Source organism: Amaranthus tricolor, chromosome 9 (genome assembly GCF_026212465.1).
Source record: "Amaranthus tricolor cultivar Red isolate AtriRed21 chromosome 9, ASM2621246v1, whole genome shotgun sequence".
NCBI classification, from domain to species: Eukaryota; Viridiplantae; Streptophyta; class Magnoliopsida; order Caryophyllales; family Amaranthaceae; genus Amaranthus; species Amaranthus tricolor.
The window spans coordinates 20,983,615-21,000,209 of NC_080055.1; the positions used below are offsets into that span (position 1 = coordinate 20,983,615).

Consider the following 16,595-nt stretch of genomic DNA (forward strand, 5'->3'; position numbering starts at 1 on the left):
TGACAATGTAGTTGATTAATTTAGTTGAATGAGAGGAATTGTGAATAAGAAGTAAATAAGGAGAGTAGAAATTTTATTTTTTTAAAAAAAAACTGGCAACAATGAGGAACACATAGGATGAAGTGAAAAACGAGGCAACAGTTTTCGTTTTGTACAGCAATAAAACCGCCATCTCAATTGGTGGTTTGCCCAAATTTCTTTTTTTTTTAAAAAAAAAAAAATTCCATGCGCTGCAAATCGCTATTTCATCTAACAGTTTTGCTAAAACTCCTAAGAAAACCGCTATTTAAGGAAGCGATTTTATTAAAAAAAAAAAAAAAGGAATTCAAAAAAAACTTTTAACAGTTTTAAAAAAAAAAAATTTCCCCTACCTGTCCTACGTGGACAGTACTCAGGGAAATATTTTTCCCTTTAATGTACATTGAGAAATAATTTTATCTTTGGCACTATTTTGTGAAAAAATTCAAAAAATTCAACTTATTAATGTCGTATGTGTTGAAAAATAGTATGAAAGGTAATTAATGAATTTGTCCTAATATGAATGCATTCAATGTAATTGTGGATGAACTTGGATCTGTATCTTCTAAATTCTACTCCCTCCTTTAACTTTCTAAGTTTTAACAGTATGAAAATTATAAACGCCTCCCTTTTTTTAATTTCTTCGCTTTACCATCAGGGATATTCAGGAGTTCATAGAGTACTAGAGTTATAGTGATCGTCGAAGGAATTCAACAATGGCAGAAAATCTCGATACTCAATCTTCAATTTCCAGTTCTGCACCACCAAAACCATCTGAAGATGATCTCAAACGTTCTCAGGTACTCATTTCTCTCAATTTTTTTTGCTTAATAATATTTTTTGATTTCTTTCTTCGTTTTATGTTTCTAGGGTTTTACTAAATTTGATGAATCAAGTATACGATCTTGTCGATGTATGAAAATTGGATTTTTTGTTGCTCATGGTTTTACCTTTGAAGCCTTGGATCGTACTTTAATGAATGATCAGAAATTGGAGAAAATTTTCGATTGAGGTTTCTTATTTTAAATTGTTAATGTATACTGTGATAATTTTCAACTTTCTGACAGATTTTGAGATATTGTGAAAGCTATTAAACTATACATTTCATGGAATTAATCTTACTTATTGTTGAATCAGCGTACGTTTTGGGTTTTCATTGTTGTTATATTGCTTGAATAAATAATTGGGGTTGCCAAATGAGTTGTTTTTCACTATAGACTAATTTTCTTTTCAAGGAAGAGAACACAGAAAAAATGTTGTTTTACGTGGACCTTGTAGCCTTGTAGGTAAGAAACCCTGTTCATTCACAGATTCACTGAAAGAATTGGTGTAACATCGATGCAGAAGCGTCAAATATAAGTAAGAAAGTTGAGAGAGAAGAAGGATAGTTAATGATAACATACAAGGTTACGTGAAACGAAATTCGATCTGATACGAGAAACGAAAATATAAACAAAAAAACGTTAATTTTAGAATTTCGTTTACGTAGTTACACTTATATTTTGCTATAATAAATAAAATAAATAAATAAAGGTATGACATGAAAATGAGTAAACATAAAAAATAAAAGAAAAGATAGGCTTATGGAATTGGGTCTGGGCTTGAAACAAAAAAACATTTGAGGAATGTAGTTTCGAGAATGTTAATCTAGAGTTTCAAAAACAAAAGTTTTGAAACGGAATTCGACGGGAAGTTTTTGGATTCTGGTAACTATGGTACAATCAATGAACAAAACAATATGTAAATGGGATATAATTAAAACAATAACAAAGCAATAACAATAATGACACAAGGATTATGTGGTTCATCAAACTTAAGCTATATCTACATTTAGTTAGAGTTGTATTAATTATGTGTTTAAGGACAAAAGATCAAAACTTATAGGAATTACAATAAAGAATTATTTTGTGTGTAAGACAGGCTAATACATCATAGGGAAATATAAAGAGACAAGCACGGTAGCTTTTACTTAGAATTTTGGCATACTAAAATATCCTAGTGTATGTAGGTACATACAAGGAAGTTTATGGTAATGCACAAACTGCACAAAGAAGCATTAAAAATTACCAGAAGCTCGCAGTGGGGCCTGCTCGTTCGAGCCGACGGTGCAGGTGTGCAACAGCCTCTGAGTTCATTTCTTCACCTCTACACATGCTTTTGGTCCCCAAATGCTCTAACAACCTTCCTACACTTTTCATAATGTGATTCATGCCTTGCTAGTTGCTCCTCAAGGTGTACATCATTTAATAATTGTTCTTTAGTGTGTACCATGAAAATTCTTCCATGGCCAATCCCAAATACACATTTGGATCCTTCTTGTCCATATTGTAACATGATTCGCTAGCTAATTCGCTTTTAGAATCCACAATTCGTTGAAAATGACTCAAAATTAGCCCAAAACTGATCGTAATTCACTTTTTTCGATTCGTGATTCGCGAGGACATTGGCAAAGCATGTATTGATGAATTAAAGTCGCCCATTAACTTGACATCCACAAATATTAGGGAAAATGGTTCTTTTGTTAAGACAATTAGAATGTTGAAGAGACTTCCTTGATAGGAGATCTTTATTTAACTTCTTTATTATTCCATGGACGAGATTGTGTCACCCTGAAGTGGCAATCTAATCTTGTTTCAATACCACCTTGGTGGGATTAATTTTTGAGGATTACATGTTGTGCAAAGATTATTACTCCCTTTGTTCCTTTTTGTTTGTCCACTTTACTTTTTACACGCATTTCAAAGCAAATTTGGAGTCTTGATATCTCTTAGTACGCATAGTAAAAAATTATAAAAATTGTATTTTTAAATTCTGTGTATCAAGACGAATCTAACAGAATCTCACATGAATATATTTTGTCTTCAATATATACTTCAAAAATCAAATTTAAATTTCCCTCTCCTAAAATGAAAAAACTTATAGTGAACAAACAAAAAGGAATGGAGGGAGTAGTTTTTATGAATGGGATGTTAAATGAAGATTTCAATCCAAGTTAAAATTAATATGTTTTGAAATCAATGCTTTTCAGATGAAATATTAGTTTAATGCCCCTTTGAAATTATATCATACTTTTACTAAATACAAAGGAAAAACATAATAAATAATTTTACAACAATAATTTGTTGTTTAAATTAATATGTATAAAGTAAGAAAATTATTTAAAAGATTACCAAATCATAAGCACAAGTGATATAAACATTCAACATTGTTATTTTTACAACTTAACAAATTTTCTTTTGTTGATGAAGTGCAATTTTTTTGATATAAACAAAAGCATAGCCTATTTTCTCATTTTGTGCTCTCTATATTGGGATTTAAATAGTTGTTCTTTATGCCTACCCCCAGAACTACCAGCTTGAAATATTAAAACCCTTTTAGGAAAATACTTAAGAGTTTTAAATGTCATAAAAAATATAAGATTAATGTTCTTAGCATGTCGGGGACAAAACTGGTGGAGAGATCATGATTATTAAAAGAGAAAAAAAATTGTATATAGTGATGTTTAAGGAAAGATAAAAAGAGAAATTGAGTTAGTAATATGATGTATGAATAGCCACCAAATGATATAGTAAAGGTATTTAGAATAAATGATTGAATTATGAGGGTGAAATTTGTGTATGAAAGAGACATATTGGTTTACTCCATACCTATACATTCGTGTTAGTATTGTTAAGTATCATGGTGTGATGCAAACTGTAAATATCACATCAGTGATCTCAAAGCTTGTGATGGGTAGACATAAAGTAGTTTTAAGAGTATCGATAAAGGTGTTAGATATCAAACGAGAAATGAGGATGGGGTGTTATTTTTAGAGATGTATAAGAATATGATTTTTATTTCTTAACATATGAGATATAAAGTGTGAAACCATATGGTGACTTATAGAGGTGGATTGAATGCTATCCAAATTGATTACTTCTTAATCAGGAGAATTGAATAAGAAAGTTGTCTAAACTATAAGATTATACAAGATGAATGTATATGCTTCATTTTCATATGTAATCGAGCCCGTAGAAGAATAAAATTCAATGATAAAGAAGAATTAAATAGTGGTATCCAAAATTGTTAGTTTTAATAAAGTCATTTGAGTGGGCAATTGAGGAGTATACATATTTAACTTCGATGAAGATGAAGAATTGCATTATTCATGCCGGCTAAAGACTTTCTTAAAGAAAAAAAGGCAATATGATAGTGAAAAGGTTACAACATGGTGGAATAGGTGGTGAACATTACAATCAGCAAAAGAATGTTATTTAGCTTGGAAAATGTAGGGATGAGGAAAAAGTTGCAAAATATTAGGAAACCAAAACCATGACAAAGAAGTGGTAAGTGAGGCAAAGCTAAAAAGTATACGTAGGGCTATGCAAGTTTGACTCTGAGAAAGGAAGAAATATTTAGGGAAATTTATATGGAGACCCTGAGTTTTTGGCTTTTCCATAAATGCTTTTTAAATCCACGTGGGGACCTTGAGCTTCCAAGTTTTCCATGTGGTAGACAAAATGTTAAGTTTTTGGTAATATTAAGTACTTATTTCTACTTGATTTTGAAATATGTGGGTGATCACAACGTTTGTTTTTCGAAAAAAATGTCATTACGTTTGGTAAAATAGCGTAAAGTTAACAAAAAAACTTCTCTTTTGTCTGCCACATGGAAATGTTGAAAGGTCAAGGTCACCACATGGATTAAAAAAATGTAAGTCGAAAGTTCAGGGTTAGCACATGGAATTTCCCAATATTTTATATCATGCAAAAATTGAGATAAAACAGTTAGAAAGGATCTTTTTAAAGTTAGTGAGTTAAGGATTAAATAAAATAAAATGCTTGTAACTAGAGACATCTTTTGTGGGAAATTATAAGACTTATAAACAAAGTAGAAGTGAAATAGGTGTTAAAGAAAATGATCCAAAACAAAGTTGTGGTGACAGAATATTTAGGGTAGACAAGATTGAGTTGGTTAGATAACCTATTTAACTTACTAGATAAATATTATAATGCATATCTTAAAAAACAAAGTGGATGCACTAGACTCTTCAAACATTTACGGAATTAAGTTAAGAAGTCACACCATAAAGTTATAGGAGAGGACGCCTATTCAGAAATTAAGTAAGCTATTTCAAAACATAATTTGGATTTATGCTAGTATGATTCGCCTTGAAAGTCTTCCATCTAAAATGGCTACAAATGAAGCATTGTTGGCTATGATACCTGAACACAACAAAAGCCTCACCATACCATTTTTGAAGCACAAATTTGTTTTTTTTCTTGGTTTAAACACTAAAGAGGATAACATTAAAACGGGAGAAAGATATAATTTTTTCTTGTTAATTTTTTCTTCTATCTTCTCGTTTTTTCTGTTCTCCCATCCTTCTTTTAATTCTCTTGTCACGTGTGGCTCTTTTCTCCCCTCCTAACTCTTTTTACCAATTTTTAAAATTTTATTTACTTTTTAACTTTAGTCGCACTTGTGGCTAGTGTTATTTGTAATACATTTGAGCTTTAAATAGAATACTTACCTAGCATTTTTCATTTAGAATTATTTACTCAACTTTTATAAAATATAAATTATTTTTTAAGATATATATAACGGAAAAATTTAGTAAAAAGTTAATATATGTATATTTTTGTTGTTGTACAAGATGATATCCTCATATCCTATAGTTTCAAGTGTTGAATCGGAAAAAATCAAGTCATAGTGCAAAATACTAATTGTATTACCTTATCACAACCTTATTGTAAAAGATTTTGATCTTCTTGCCATCAAACTATAGGTTAAGACAAGTGTTTATTCATTTGGATTGAAACTTGGACTTAGGCTTGGACTTCGACCCAGGCAAGTCTTCTTCTTCAACTTTTATCTTCATCATCATCCCACAAAAAAATTTAAATCCCAAGTTCCGAATACAGTTAAACAAAGATCTGAGCAACACAAAACAATAACTATGAATAATCCCAACTTTAAAAGTTTGCTCAGAACATAATTTACCTTTTTGTCATCTGATAGCCAAAAACATAAAGAAAAATAGATTTAAAAAAACAAAATCAAGCTTTATCATCCTTCTCGCTAGTGCCCCAACCTCAACCCCCTCCCCCACCGTGCACAATACCTCAACCCCTTCCCCTACCGTGCCTCCAGCCCCAACCCCTCTCCCACCGTGCCCACCACCTACAACACAAGCCCACACCTCCTTCACCCCCTCGTTTCAAACGGTCAACTCAACATACGCGCAAGTATCACTGAGCCACCAAACAAAGTCAATTGAAAGTTCATCACCCATGCCTACCCTTTCCTTTTTCTAGCACCCCATAAACCCACCCAACCATGTTGGCAACATCACACCATAGCCGCCATTAATTTCAAGGTTGAAAGTGGGGTTTTCAAGATTGGAATAGGGTCTTCACAATGGTGGTGAAGACAGAAGAAAAGGATATGATGGTTGCAATGATGGTGTATTTGAATCCCTCCCCTACCTTACTTCTCTTCTACCTTGTTGTGGTAGCGTTCTTGAAGATGGGATGGCAAGGGTTTTCGTTGTTGGTGGCTCATAGGTTTTGGACAAATACGTGAGGGTGGTGAAGAGGTTGCACTATGTTCTGCGAGGTGGTTGTTGGGTGGAAAGGTTAGTGATTGTCGAGCTGGGGTAGTGTTGGTGGCCATTAGGAGGGGAGCGTGGGTGTTTCTTTTCTTTTTCGTTTTTTAATTAGTTTTAAAAGAAGTTATAAGAAAATAAAATTGGTTAACAGGTAACAAGTTAACATACCACGTTAGTGAAAAAACAACCTTATACTTGGGATTATTTATGGTCAATCAAAAGTTGAGATTGTTGTAGGAAAATCATGACAAGGTTGAATTTTGTAGGTAATTTTATCAAATATTTATTATCTACTACTGGATACCACTATCTGGCGAATCAAATCAACTACATACACTAATTAACAACTCAACCTAGGAACAACAAAATTGGCAACTACAGAATCACAAACTCGAATTCATACAACGAAGTGGAACCAAAGCAAACCGTGAATTATGTGACACTGAGTCAGCCTCATATAATTGAAAAATGTTTGGCATTGTTGTTGAGGTTGTTGTGCTTGATATTCATTATTACCATGCTTGTCATTTTTTTAAGATTCTCCTTGAGTGAAGCAATTCTTAATCAAATGTGTACTCCCATAATTAGAATTTTTTTTTTTTGTTGTTGCTCAACTCACTTTGATTTTAATGTGTTTTATCAGATACCAAATGTTCCTTATTTTCCAGCTTTTCAACATGGAGGTGTCAATATGTTACCGATCATGTACCCTGCACTGCTTCCAGGCCATGCTTCTGCGCAAAACCCAGAGAATCCTAACCGTGGACCTGGAATATATGCTGTCCCCATGCTTCCATTTATGGGAACTGTCACTGGGATTCCCACCAATTCTCTCATTCCTCTTACGTATAGTACACCAATGTGAGTATTAAATTGGAGGTGCTGCTAGCATCATAGAATTTGATTTACTCCCTCTATCCCAAATAGTTGCTACAAATTTCTTTTTGGACCATACCAAATTAAATTCTAAAATACAACCTAATAAAATCTATCCAATCTACTTCAATGAAGTTACACCATTTAATTCAATTGTCTCTATTTTGGTGCATTTAAACCATTTGACTCTAAGTTTCTTTTCCCATTCCTAAAATTTGAAAAATGTAACATAAAACCCTTTGTAGCAAGTAATTTGAGACAAAGGGAATACTAGTTTAAGTGTTTAAATATTTGTCTCTTGAGCTATTAAAATTTTCCAACTTTGTATAGTAGTGAGACTAATTATTCTCCTTTTCATGGTTCTAATGTATTAACTAGTTTTATGGGTGTCTGTAACTAAAACAATGGCCTGAATAGAAAGAGGGGGGCAGGGGGGGCTAAGGAATAATTTTCATGTTATCATCAATATGCTCAGATCACCAATAGCAAGACTCTTGGAATATCAACATTGAAAACCTTTGGATCATACAACAATTGGTTTTGGGACATTTAGTGGTTTGTCCAGTGCGAGTGTGTATACTCCTTAATAGTTAGTAATTCTACATATGAGAACAAGGGGCTTGCACTTCAAATAAAGATGGCTGAATTTGAGTTTACTTTGGGTTTACGTCGGGCATACCGGAGTTGATCATTAAAGAGCGATTAAGCTGAACAGTGAATCACTAATAATCTGTAGAATGATCAAGAGCAAGTTGGGAAAAATCCTACTTGTCCACTGATTCGCCCTCCCTCAGCAAGCATCCTAGATATATCAGACCAAAAAGCATACACTGGTCAACAGTGAATGAGTCATTACTCATTAATCTTACATTTTGTGTTTTTTGATGTACACTGTACCCATATCCGCCTTATGCCAAAGCTAGGTGTGGTATGTAATTACTCCGACCTATTATTTAACAAGTTATTATACCTTGAGATGTTCAAAAATACCCGACCTGTAATTGATCTTGTATAACCAACACAACTTCAAAAATGGATTTACAATGATGTAAAATCCAATGTGCACGCAAGACCCGATCTTGACATAATCCGAAAAATCTGACCCGAATGAACACCTCTAATCAGACTTGGTACTGTGGTCTTAACTGCTGCATGTTCCTGAAATTTTTTGTACTGGAGAATCATGTGCTCAGTTGGTTTGCCAAGTATACGGAAAAAATGTTGCATAACCTTGGTATTTAATCCACCCCGCTCAATTTTCTATTTTTAAGTTTGATAGCTCTCACTTCGAAAACCTTGATGTAGCAAATTGAGTGGTACAAAGGTGTAAATGTTAGACTCTTCATCAATTTGTGTATGACAATGAGAATGGGTCATGTCTTGTGGCATTGGGTATGTGAAAGTCAATAGAGATGATACAGCATGTCCTATTTCTTTTCTTAATGGTAACAGGAGATCAACATCTTCTGAGGCTGCAGCAGCCAGCGGGGAACAAAGCCAGGTGGGCCCACAACAGCCACAGCAGCAGCAAGCACAGCAAAATGGACCTCAAAGATTTGCTGTACGAGGAATTCAGATTGAATTTCAGTTTGACCCGCTGCTCTTAATAAAGTTGGCGGCTTTGATCTTCATATTTAATCAAGATGGTTCGAGGCACAGGCTTGCCGTGCTTGTGTTTTTTGCATTTATCATCTATCTGTAAGTATATAAAATATCTGTAAGTATACATTATGCTTTATCCTCCACTGTGTACCCTTCCCTGATACTCCCTTCATTCCAGTTGTTTCTATGAAGAATGTTCAAAGGAATTAAGAAAAATAGATTCTTTTAGATGGTGGATATATTATTTTAATGAATTGTAAATTTAATGGAGGAAAAATGAAAACCATAAGGATTAAAAAAAATTAAAATAAAGCTAGTGGAAAAAATTAGGAGACCACAACTATTAAAAAATGTTTAAATAAAGTTAGTGGGAAACATGTGGTGACCATAAATATTATAAAATTGTTAAAATGAAGTTAGTGGAAAATATGTGGGGATCATAAACAATATATAAATGTTATAATGAAGTTAGTAGAAAATACGTGGAGACCATAAACAATAAAAGATGAGGATGAACAAGGTTGATTATGTCCGAAATTTATGATATAAATAGAAAGAATCCTTAGGGGAACAACAAATGGAACGATTCAAAATAGAAAATATGAACAACTTTGAAGAACAGAGTGAGTATTTTTTATTGATGAACTCTTTATGCATCTGAGAAGTTTACAAATATGAAACATAAATGATGGGGTGATGCAGATACCAGACTGGATCTCTAACTCCGCTTGTGCGTTGGATTTCACAAGCAATGCACAGGGCAGCTGCTCCTCCTCGGCCACCAAGGCCTGCTGCCAGGGTTGAACCAATTGTTAGACAAGCAGATGATAATGGTGACGCAGCACCCGCTGGTAATTTATTCTCTTAGAAAACCATGTACATGCTATACATGTTGGGTGATGCTGAAGTTAATTGTTAGTCAGTATCACATGATTCCCTAATTTGCTCGCTAATCGTGAATCAGAAAAAGTGAATTATGATTGGTTTTGGGCTATTTGAGCGAATCGCAAATTCAAAATGTGAATTAGCCGACGAATTATGTTACATTAGTTGGCCTTGATAATTACGTGACCACCTATTTGGAGTAATGAAGTCAAAAATTAATGGTCTTAAATGGCGACCATGTGCCGAGTAATGAACTCAAGAATTGATGCTTTTGCTTAATAGAGCAGTGAGTGCCAAAAATAAATTTCAGAGCCTGCTGTTTTACAACAAATATTCAATTTACAGTGGAAGATAAGCAATCTATTCATTTTTCAGCTAAGGTTCTTTTTAGAGTGGGTGTTGAGTTGGAAAAGGGTGTTTGTACATAGGCATTCCACATTTGTACTTTATGGAGCATAAGCAATTAGCTGTGTCAAAGAGATGGAGAATGGAAGGTAGTGGATTAGACGGTATTTTTTTTGAAAGTTAAGAGATCAAGATTCATAGGAATAACTCATTTATTTAGTTAAATTGCATAGACGTAATATACTTTAAACTTTACAGTGGAGGACTGAAATTTGAATGCATGAATTACTGCGAAGATGAAAGACTGATTTGGTAGTCTGTTTTGGTAACCATAATGTTAGTTAAGAAGACTGAGATCTGGTTTCTTAATGTGTGGCAATTGGGATTATTGTTGGATCAAGGGACTATAATTGATTTTTGAGTGACCATGGATCTTCTTTTGATAAGCACTCCAGCTCTTCATCTTTGGCTGTCGTGACATTCCTTGTTAGTTCTGTCTTTTATCTAAACACCTAAATAAGTCTAATCTATGGGTAATTAGATCAAAAGAAACCTGTTGAAGGCCAAAAATTTTAACCAAAAATAGCCTGACATTTATCAATGTTGCATACAAAGTTTAGTAGTGATTAATCATATATGTACATATGTAATTACTTTTGATCTGGTATTGTATTTCGATGAACTTTTGGTGTGCTACTCACATTGTTTTCAATGTACAGATGCACAACCTGGAGCAGAGAGTGAGAGTCTACCAGCTGATGGTGCAGAACGTCTACTTGAAAACGAGGCTGCTCCAGAGGCAGGAGCTGAAGGCGTTAACCATTGGTGGGGTATAGTTAAAGAGATTCAGATGATAGTATTTGGCTTCATTACCTCTCTTCTCCCCGGATTTCACAACATTGATCATGCTTAAAAAGGGGTTTAAAGGATTAACCAATTTACCAAATATTATCACTCGGGGAAGTAAGACTACTTTATCTGTATATTGATGAATAGTTAGGATTGTGGTGGAGACTAGCTTTATATCTGTTGAAATAATATTGTAGAGCCTTGTCGTTTCACTTTTCTTGAGGTTTTAGTATTTTTTACTTCTCCTATCTTTTGAAGTCCTTAGGAAACTTTTGTTAAAGTTGGGATGTGTTTCTTTGGCATTATATTACGATGATCAATGCTATATGCTTTTGAAACCGATGAAAATTGTGTATATTCTAGACTGAGCTGGTCTACCATTACTTTGGCATCAATCACACTTCCTGGGTTGCTGGAGAGAGCCAGAGATGTGAGAATTTATGGCTCACTCAAGCCACAAAGACTTGGAAGTGATCAGCCTGTTGGGTTCAATTACAGACAAAACAAGCCAAAATCCAAGGATTTTCAAGCTGTGGGACTTTGGGTTTATGTGGGTTTGTTCAAGTTGGACTCTTTTGATCACTTAAGAAAAGTGGAAAATACAATAAATTGATCAATTAAAATTGTATAAATTACAAAAATGTGTTACTTTTATGAGAGTGGACGGAGCTTGCTCCAACTTCTAAGCTAGGCTTAAAACTTGGCATACTTGTTCATGAGCAATATGAAATTGGTAATTTCATTTAAGAGAACCTTTGGACACCTCCCCATTACAGACTTATGGAGCACAGAAAAATAGCCATATGAAAATCTATCCTTCAACGCAGTTGCATATTGTTTTTTGCGTGCCATGTAGGCAGTAAATGTAGCAAGCTAGGGCTGCCTTGTAGCTCCTCTACATCAAATTCAAGTGGAAGAATTATGATAATCAATATTAAATTATGATTGAAATGAAAAGTTAATGTATTTTTGACAAGATATTTCTTAATAAATTTAATAATCATGCTTATTCCGATGAACAATTTCTTTTTTACAAAACTCATTCTAATACGCCATTTAAAATATAGTATTTAGTAATAAAAAATTATAAATAAAAACACTTTTGTTGATCAAAATTTAATTATCATACATATAAAAATCTACACTACAAATTGAAAAATACCAACAGAAAGTATATTATCCAACAAGTACAAAATACAAAATTTTGAAGCGCCATAAGAAGCTCAAAGTGGGAGAGCACAAAACATCAAATGCATTAGTATAATAAAATAAAAGCAGAATCATATTGAAACAAAGACAAATCAACTTTGGTTCCATTGTGTCATTTCTGAAATTTATCATTGTACCTAACAAGTATCCGCACAACTGCAAAAATTCCCATAATTCAAGTAAAAGTCAACAACAAAACTTGATGTTCTTATGTCGAACAGCTGAAAACAAAAAAAAACCAACTTCCTAATCTTGATAACAAGGTTTTCATTCATCATCTTCATCCTCATCATCATCATCCGCGCCTGCAGCATTGTTTAGGTTATTCAACCGTAAAATCAACTCGTTCTTCCTCTCCTCGTATGTAAGCTTCTTCTTGTTGTACCTGTATCCACACATCAACAAACAAGACTCAGATAAGCCTTCCAGCCAAGGTACATGTTTAACTCGGTGAATTTCAACTAATTTTCCACTTCCTACTACAGAAGCTATCAAATAAATTTGATTATTCAGGAACCCACCTCTTGTGTGTCTTGGGTGGCTGTTTCTCAGATTTCTTGATACTTGGATCAGCACGAATGGCAGCATGAACCTTCTTGTATAGTGCCTCCATGTTATCAGGGTCAATACCTCTTTTGATATATTCACTGAAATGTGTCTGGTATTTCTCGGGCTCGTCCTCCATGAGAGTCTAAGGAATTGTACACAACAGTGAGTTAGCTCTGGATTCTCAGATGCATACAAACCTTATAAAAAAACAGTCTAGAACTTCTCTCCATCCTTACCCTCATGTAGCCAGCAACGTGCCCACCAAAGATGTACTTACGGTGGACGTCAGCATCAAGTTGCTTGTCATCCTTTGCGAATCCAGCAAATCTCTTTTCACTGTGAGGAATATCCAAGCCACCATCCAGTGCTCCCTGTAAAATAAAGTGCATCATTGAAGCTTTACATTTGCTGCAGCACGGGCATGCATTTACATTGCACAATCAAATTGTACAAATGAGCAGCAACACCAACATTAGCCTTTTTGAGGTAAGAGAAATATTGTAACCTCAAACAGTAAAGAGTTTGAAATTTGCAACTTCCATAAATTTTGAAGGAAAAAAAATATATTTCGTAAGAGACCAAGATGGCACTCAAAAACATTGAATGTACACATTACCTTAAGAGCACCAAAAACACGATTTCCGGTAGTTGTCCTAATAAGACCAACATCAAGAAGAGCACGGAAAGGCCTTCTGGTTTCACCTGGTTCAACAGAGTAATCTTCTCCTGAGGCCTGTTAAACAAAACCTTTAGTGACCAAAATAATCTAGCATTTAAATAGAATAAAAAATCCCTTAGCTACCTCAACGTTGCCTTCATATTCTTGGTCCATCTCAAGTTTCTGCAAAACCCTTCTTGCAAGGAGAAGACCAGTACAATATGCTGCAAAAACAATACACATAAACGTCAACACCAAAAAAAAGTAGCAAGGTTAGCAATAATAAAACTGCTAAAGACCCAGTGAAGAAACATGTATATACCAGCAGCATAGTTAGTGAGCCCCACTTCAAGACCATAGCGAGGTAACTCATGTGCATATGCTGAGCAAAGCACAAGGTCACCAGCAATGCTAGCAGAAATGATTTGTGCAATTACATCCTTGTTAGTCTGTATAAAGAATTAAGCTTGAACTCCAAAAGTTATAGACTAACTAACAAATTATCAAACATATATACAACATTGTAAAATATCAGTGCTCAGACTAAGAACATAAATCAAAGCAGCTGTATAACTATTCATCTTGAACTACAACTAGAGTGCTTTACCACAAAAAATTACCCAAACTGAACAGTTATTTATAGTGTAAGTTTTACAACATAACATAATGTGAGAAAGCCTGCACAGCAGCAAAGGATACAAATCGCACAACAAAGCGGTACTTGGGAGTGTTGTACTTGTTCTTATCCTGATTAATCAGTCGATTTCTGGCACGATAATCAGTCTTTCCGTCTGTTGATTCAAGAAAAAAAAATACTTTCAGAAAGGAAAGGACATATGTTAACACAAAATAGCAAGCTTTAGAAAACACAATGAAAAGCTCTTCGCTCCCACAACTAAATCAATAATCACCTCTTCTTCTCTTGAACTTTACTTGGTAACGTTTGAAATAAGCCCTTGTTTTTTGTGCCTTAACAAAGGCCTGCGACAAAAAAAAAAGAAAAAAAAAACATTTTCAGCAAAGTAACCTTAGAAATCATAGCTCCCCAGAAAAGAATCCACCATATATGATCCTCATTAACTTTATGTCTCTATGTTACACAATACAGATTGATTATAATACCTGTAAACCTATTCATAACATAGGTAGTATTGATTACTATCAAATGACAATCCAACATTACATTACGCCCGGTGCCACTAAAGAAGCACTCTGCTAGACAAGGTAAGAGGCAATTTTTTGGCAATTTTATCATTAACAACAAATGGTTTCACCCTAATCAATAACTATTTAACACCATAAACCCAGGAATGAATGAATAAAAAAAAAGTTAATTAAGCACTTGCATGATAAATATTTGACAATGTCGAAAAAATCATCATATATTCTTGATCTAAGAATACTTCCATCATTAGCTGCATCACCCACTTCTGCTTTTACCTCAAAAAATCTAATCTTTTGAAGGCCGAAGGAAAAAGAAGCAATATATAACCCTTTTCTCAATCATAGTAAAACCCTAAATCTCCTCAGATAATATTTCATCAAAATATGAACTTGTTGCGCATAAACATCGCAAAATCACAAAACCAAGAATGTACCAAAAAATGAAAACTTAAATCCATCTGAATAAAGCAATCAAGTTCAACAACAGATCCAGAAATGAATCTATCTTAACCCTTTATAAAAAAGAAAAGAACAAAACACAAAATAAATCACTTCAATAAAAATCAAAAAGAAACACGCAAAAGGAAAACGTTCAAAATTTGAATGGTCAAATCAGCAATCGGAAAGAATATCAATAAGTAGGAGAACGAAATAGAGAAAGTAAAGCTCACCATGGCCGAATGCAGAGGAGGAAAGAGAAAGGAGATGGAGAGAGAGAAGCACGAAAGTGCAGCAGAAGTAGAATGGTGATTATCAGAGGGAGAGTGAAGGAATGAATAAAAACCCTAGGGTTTCATTGTACCATTAGATTGACGGCCCTGATTTGTTTTGGGGTTCATCATATACTTTTTATTTTCGAACTAACAAGCCACTAAATTCTAAAATAAACTAGCAAGTGACGAGTCCATATAATTAACTCATTTATTTAATTGATAAATTAATATTTATAAATGAAACTATAAAACAATAAAAGTGATTATTTTAAAATTATAAGTGATCATTTTAAGTTTATAAGTGATCACTTAATGACTATAAAAGTGATCATTAAGAATTGTAAGTAAACGCTTTAAAATTGTAAATTTTCATTTTAAAGTTATAATGAATCAATTGTAAACAATAAGTATATATTGGACTAGCCCAATAAAGATAGTCTCACCGTGAGATCGTCTCATTTAAGAATTTGTGAAACTAAAGTTAAAATAATAATCTATAAAAAAAAATTAAAAATAGTTTATTTTCTTTGTCTAATCTAATTTAATCAGGTTTGAATTTATTAAGGTCTAATCTAATATAGTTTAGTCTTATCTTGTTAGATTTGCATATTAGAACAGATCTTATTTGATTTGATCTAATTTCAACTGGTTTGCTATGTTCTGATCTAATATCTATCTATTATCTATTTTATCTATCACATATAAAAAAAGAGCTATTGTGATTGATGGAACAACACATTGAATACATTGGATTGTGGGTTTTCTATCCTTTTCAATAGTAACACATTTGTTTCCTCTTATCATGTTGCACTATATATATGTGCAAGTTCTTGAATACTGATACAGATAATGAAATAGAAGATAAACCGATATAAGTTTATTTCTTATACTATTTTTCTCCTTATATTCTCCCTACCTTTTAATACCTACTTTTTAATATGTTATCAACACCATTTTTGGCTCTCAAAAATCCAAGAAGGTAATATTTTTTTTCAAAACAATATAATATTTTTTTAGCCACAATATGGACCAACAATTAAACGGTATCAATATTATTATTCAAGGTGTTACTAACACCGTTCTATACTTTATCCTTGAAGAAAATTGTATATCTGTTACTACCTACCCAGCTAATAGT

General features: G+C 33.4%; 2 protein-coding genes across 2 annotated transcripts; one reads left to right on the forward strand and one right to left on the reverse strand.

The window, feature by feature from the left end:
- The first annotated feature begins 628 nt into the window (after positions 1–628).
- LOC130823801 (uncharacterized) lies at positions 629–11,506 on the forward strand. Its single transcript, XM_057688579.1, has 5 exons — positions 629–818; positions 7,251–7,468; positions 8,936–9,181; positions 9,788–9,936; positions 11,035–11,506. The coding sequence occupies exons 1-5, from the start codon at positions 735–737 to the stop codon at positions 11,226–11,228; spliced, it is 891 nt and encodes a 296-aa protein (XP_057544562.1). The 5' UTR covers positions 629–734; the 3' UTR covers positions 11,229–11,506.
- A 943-nt stretch (positions 11,507–12,449) lies between these two features.
- Positions 12,450–15,572, reverse strand: LOC130823800 (60S ribosomal protein L5-like). The gene is made up of 9 exons (XM_057688578.1): positions 15,416–15,572; positions 14,492–14,561; positions 14,280–14,371; positions 13,903–14,029; positions 13,725–13,804; positions 13,539–13,655; positions 13,159–13,293; positions 12,895–13,064; positions 12,450–12,758 (listed from the first exon to the last, which is right to left on the reverse strand). Exons 1-9 carry the CDS (start codon positions 15,416–15,418, stop codon positions 12,641–12,643), a joined length of 912 nt encoding a protein of 303 aa, XP_057544561.1. The 5' UTR covers positions 15,419–15,572; the 3' UTR covers positions 12,450–12,640.
- Between the last annotated feature and the right edge of the window lie 1,023 nt (positions 15,573–16,595).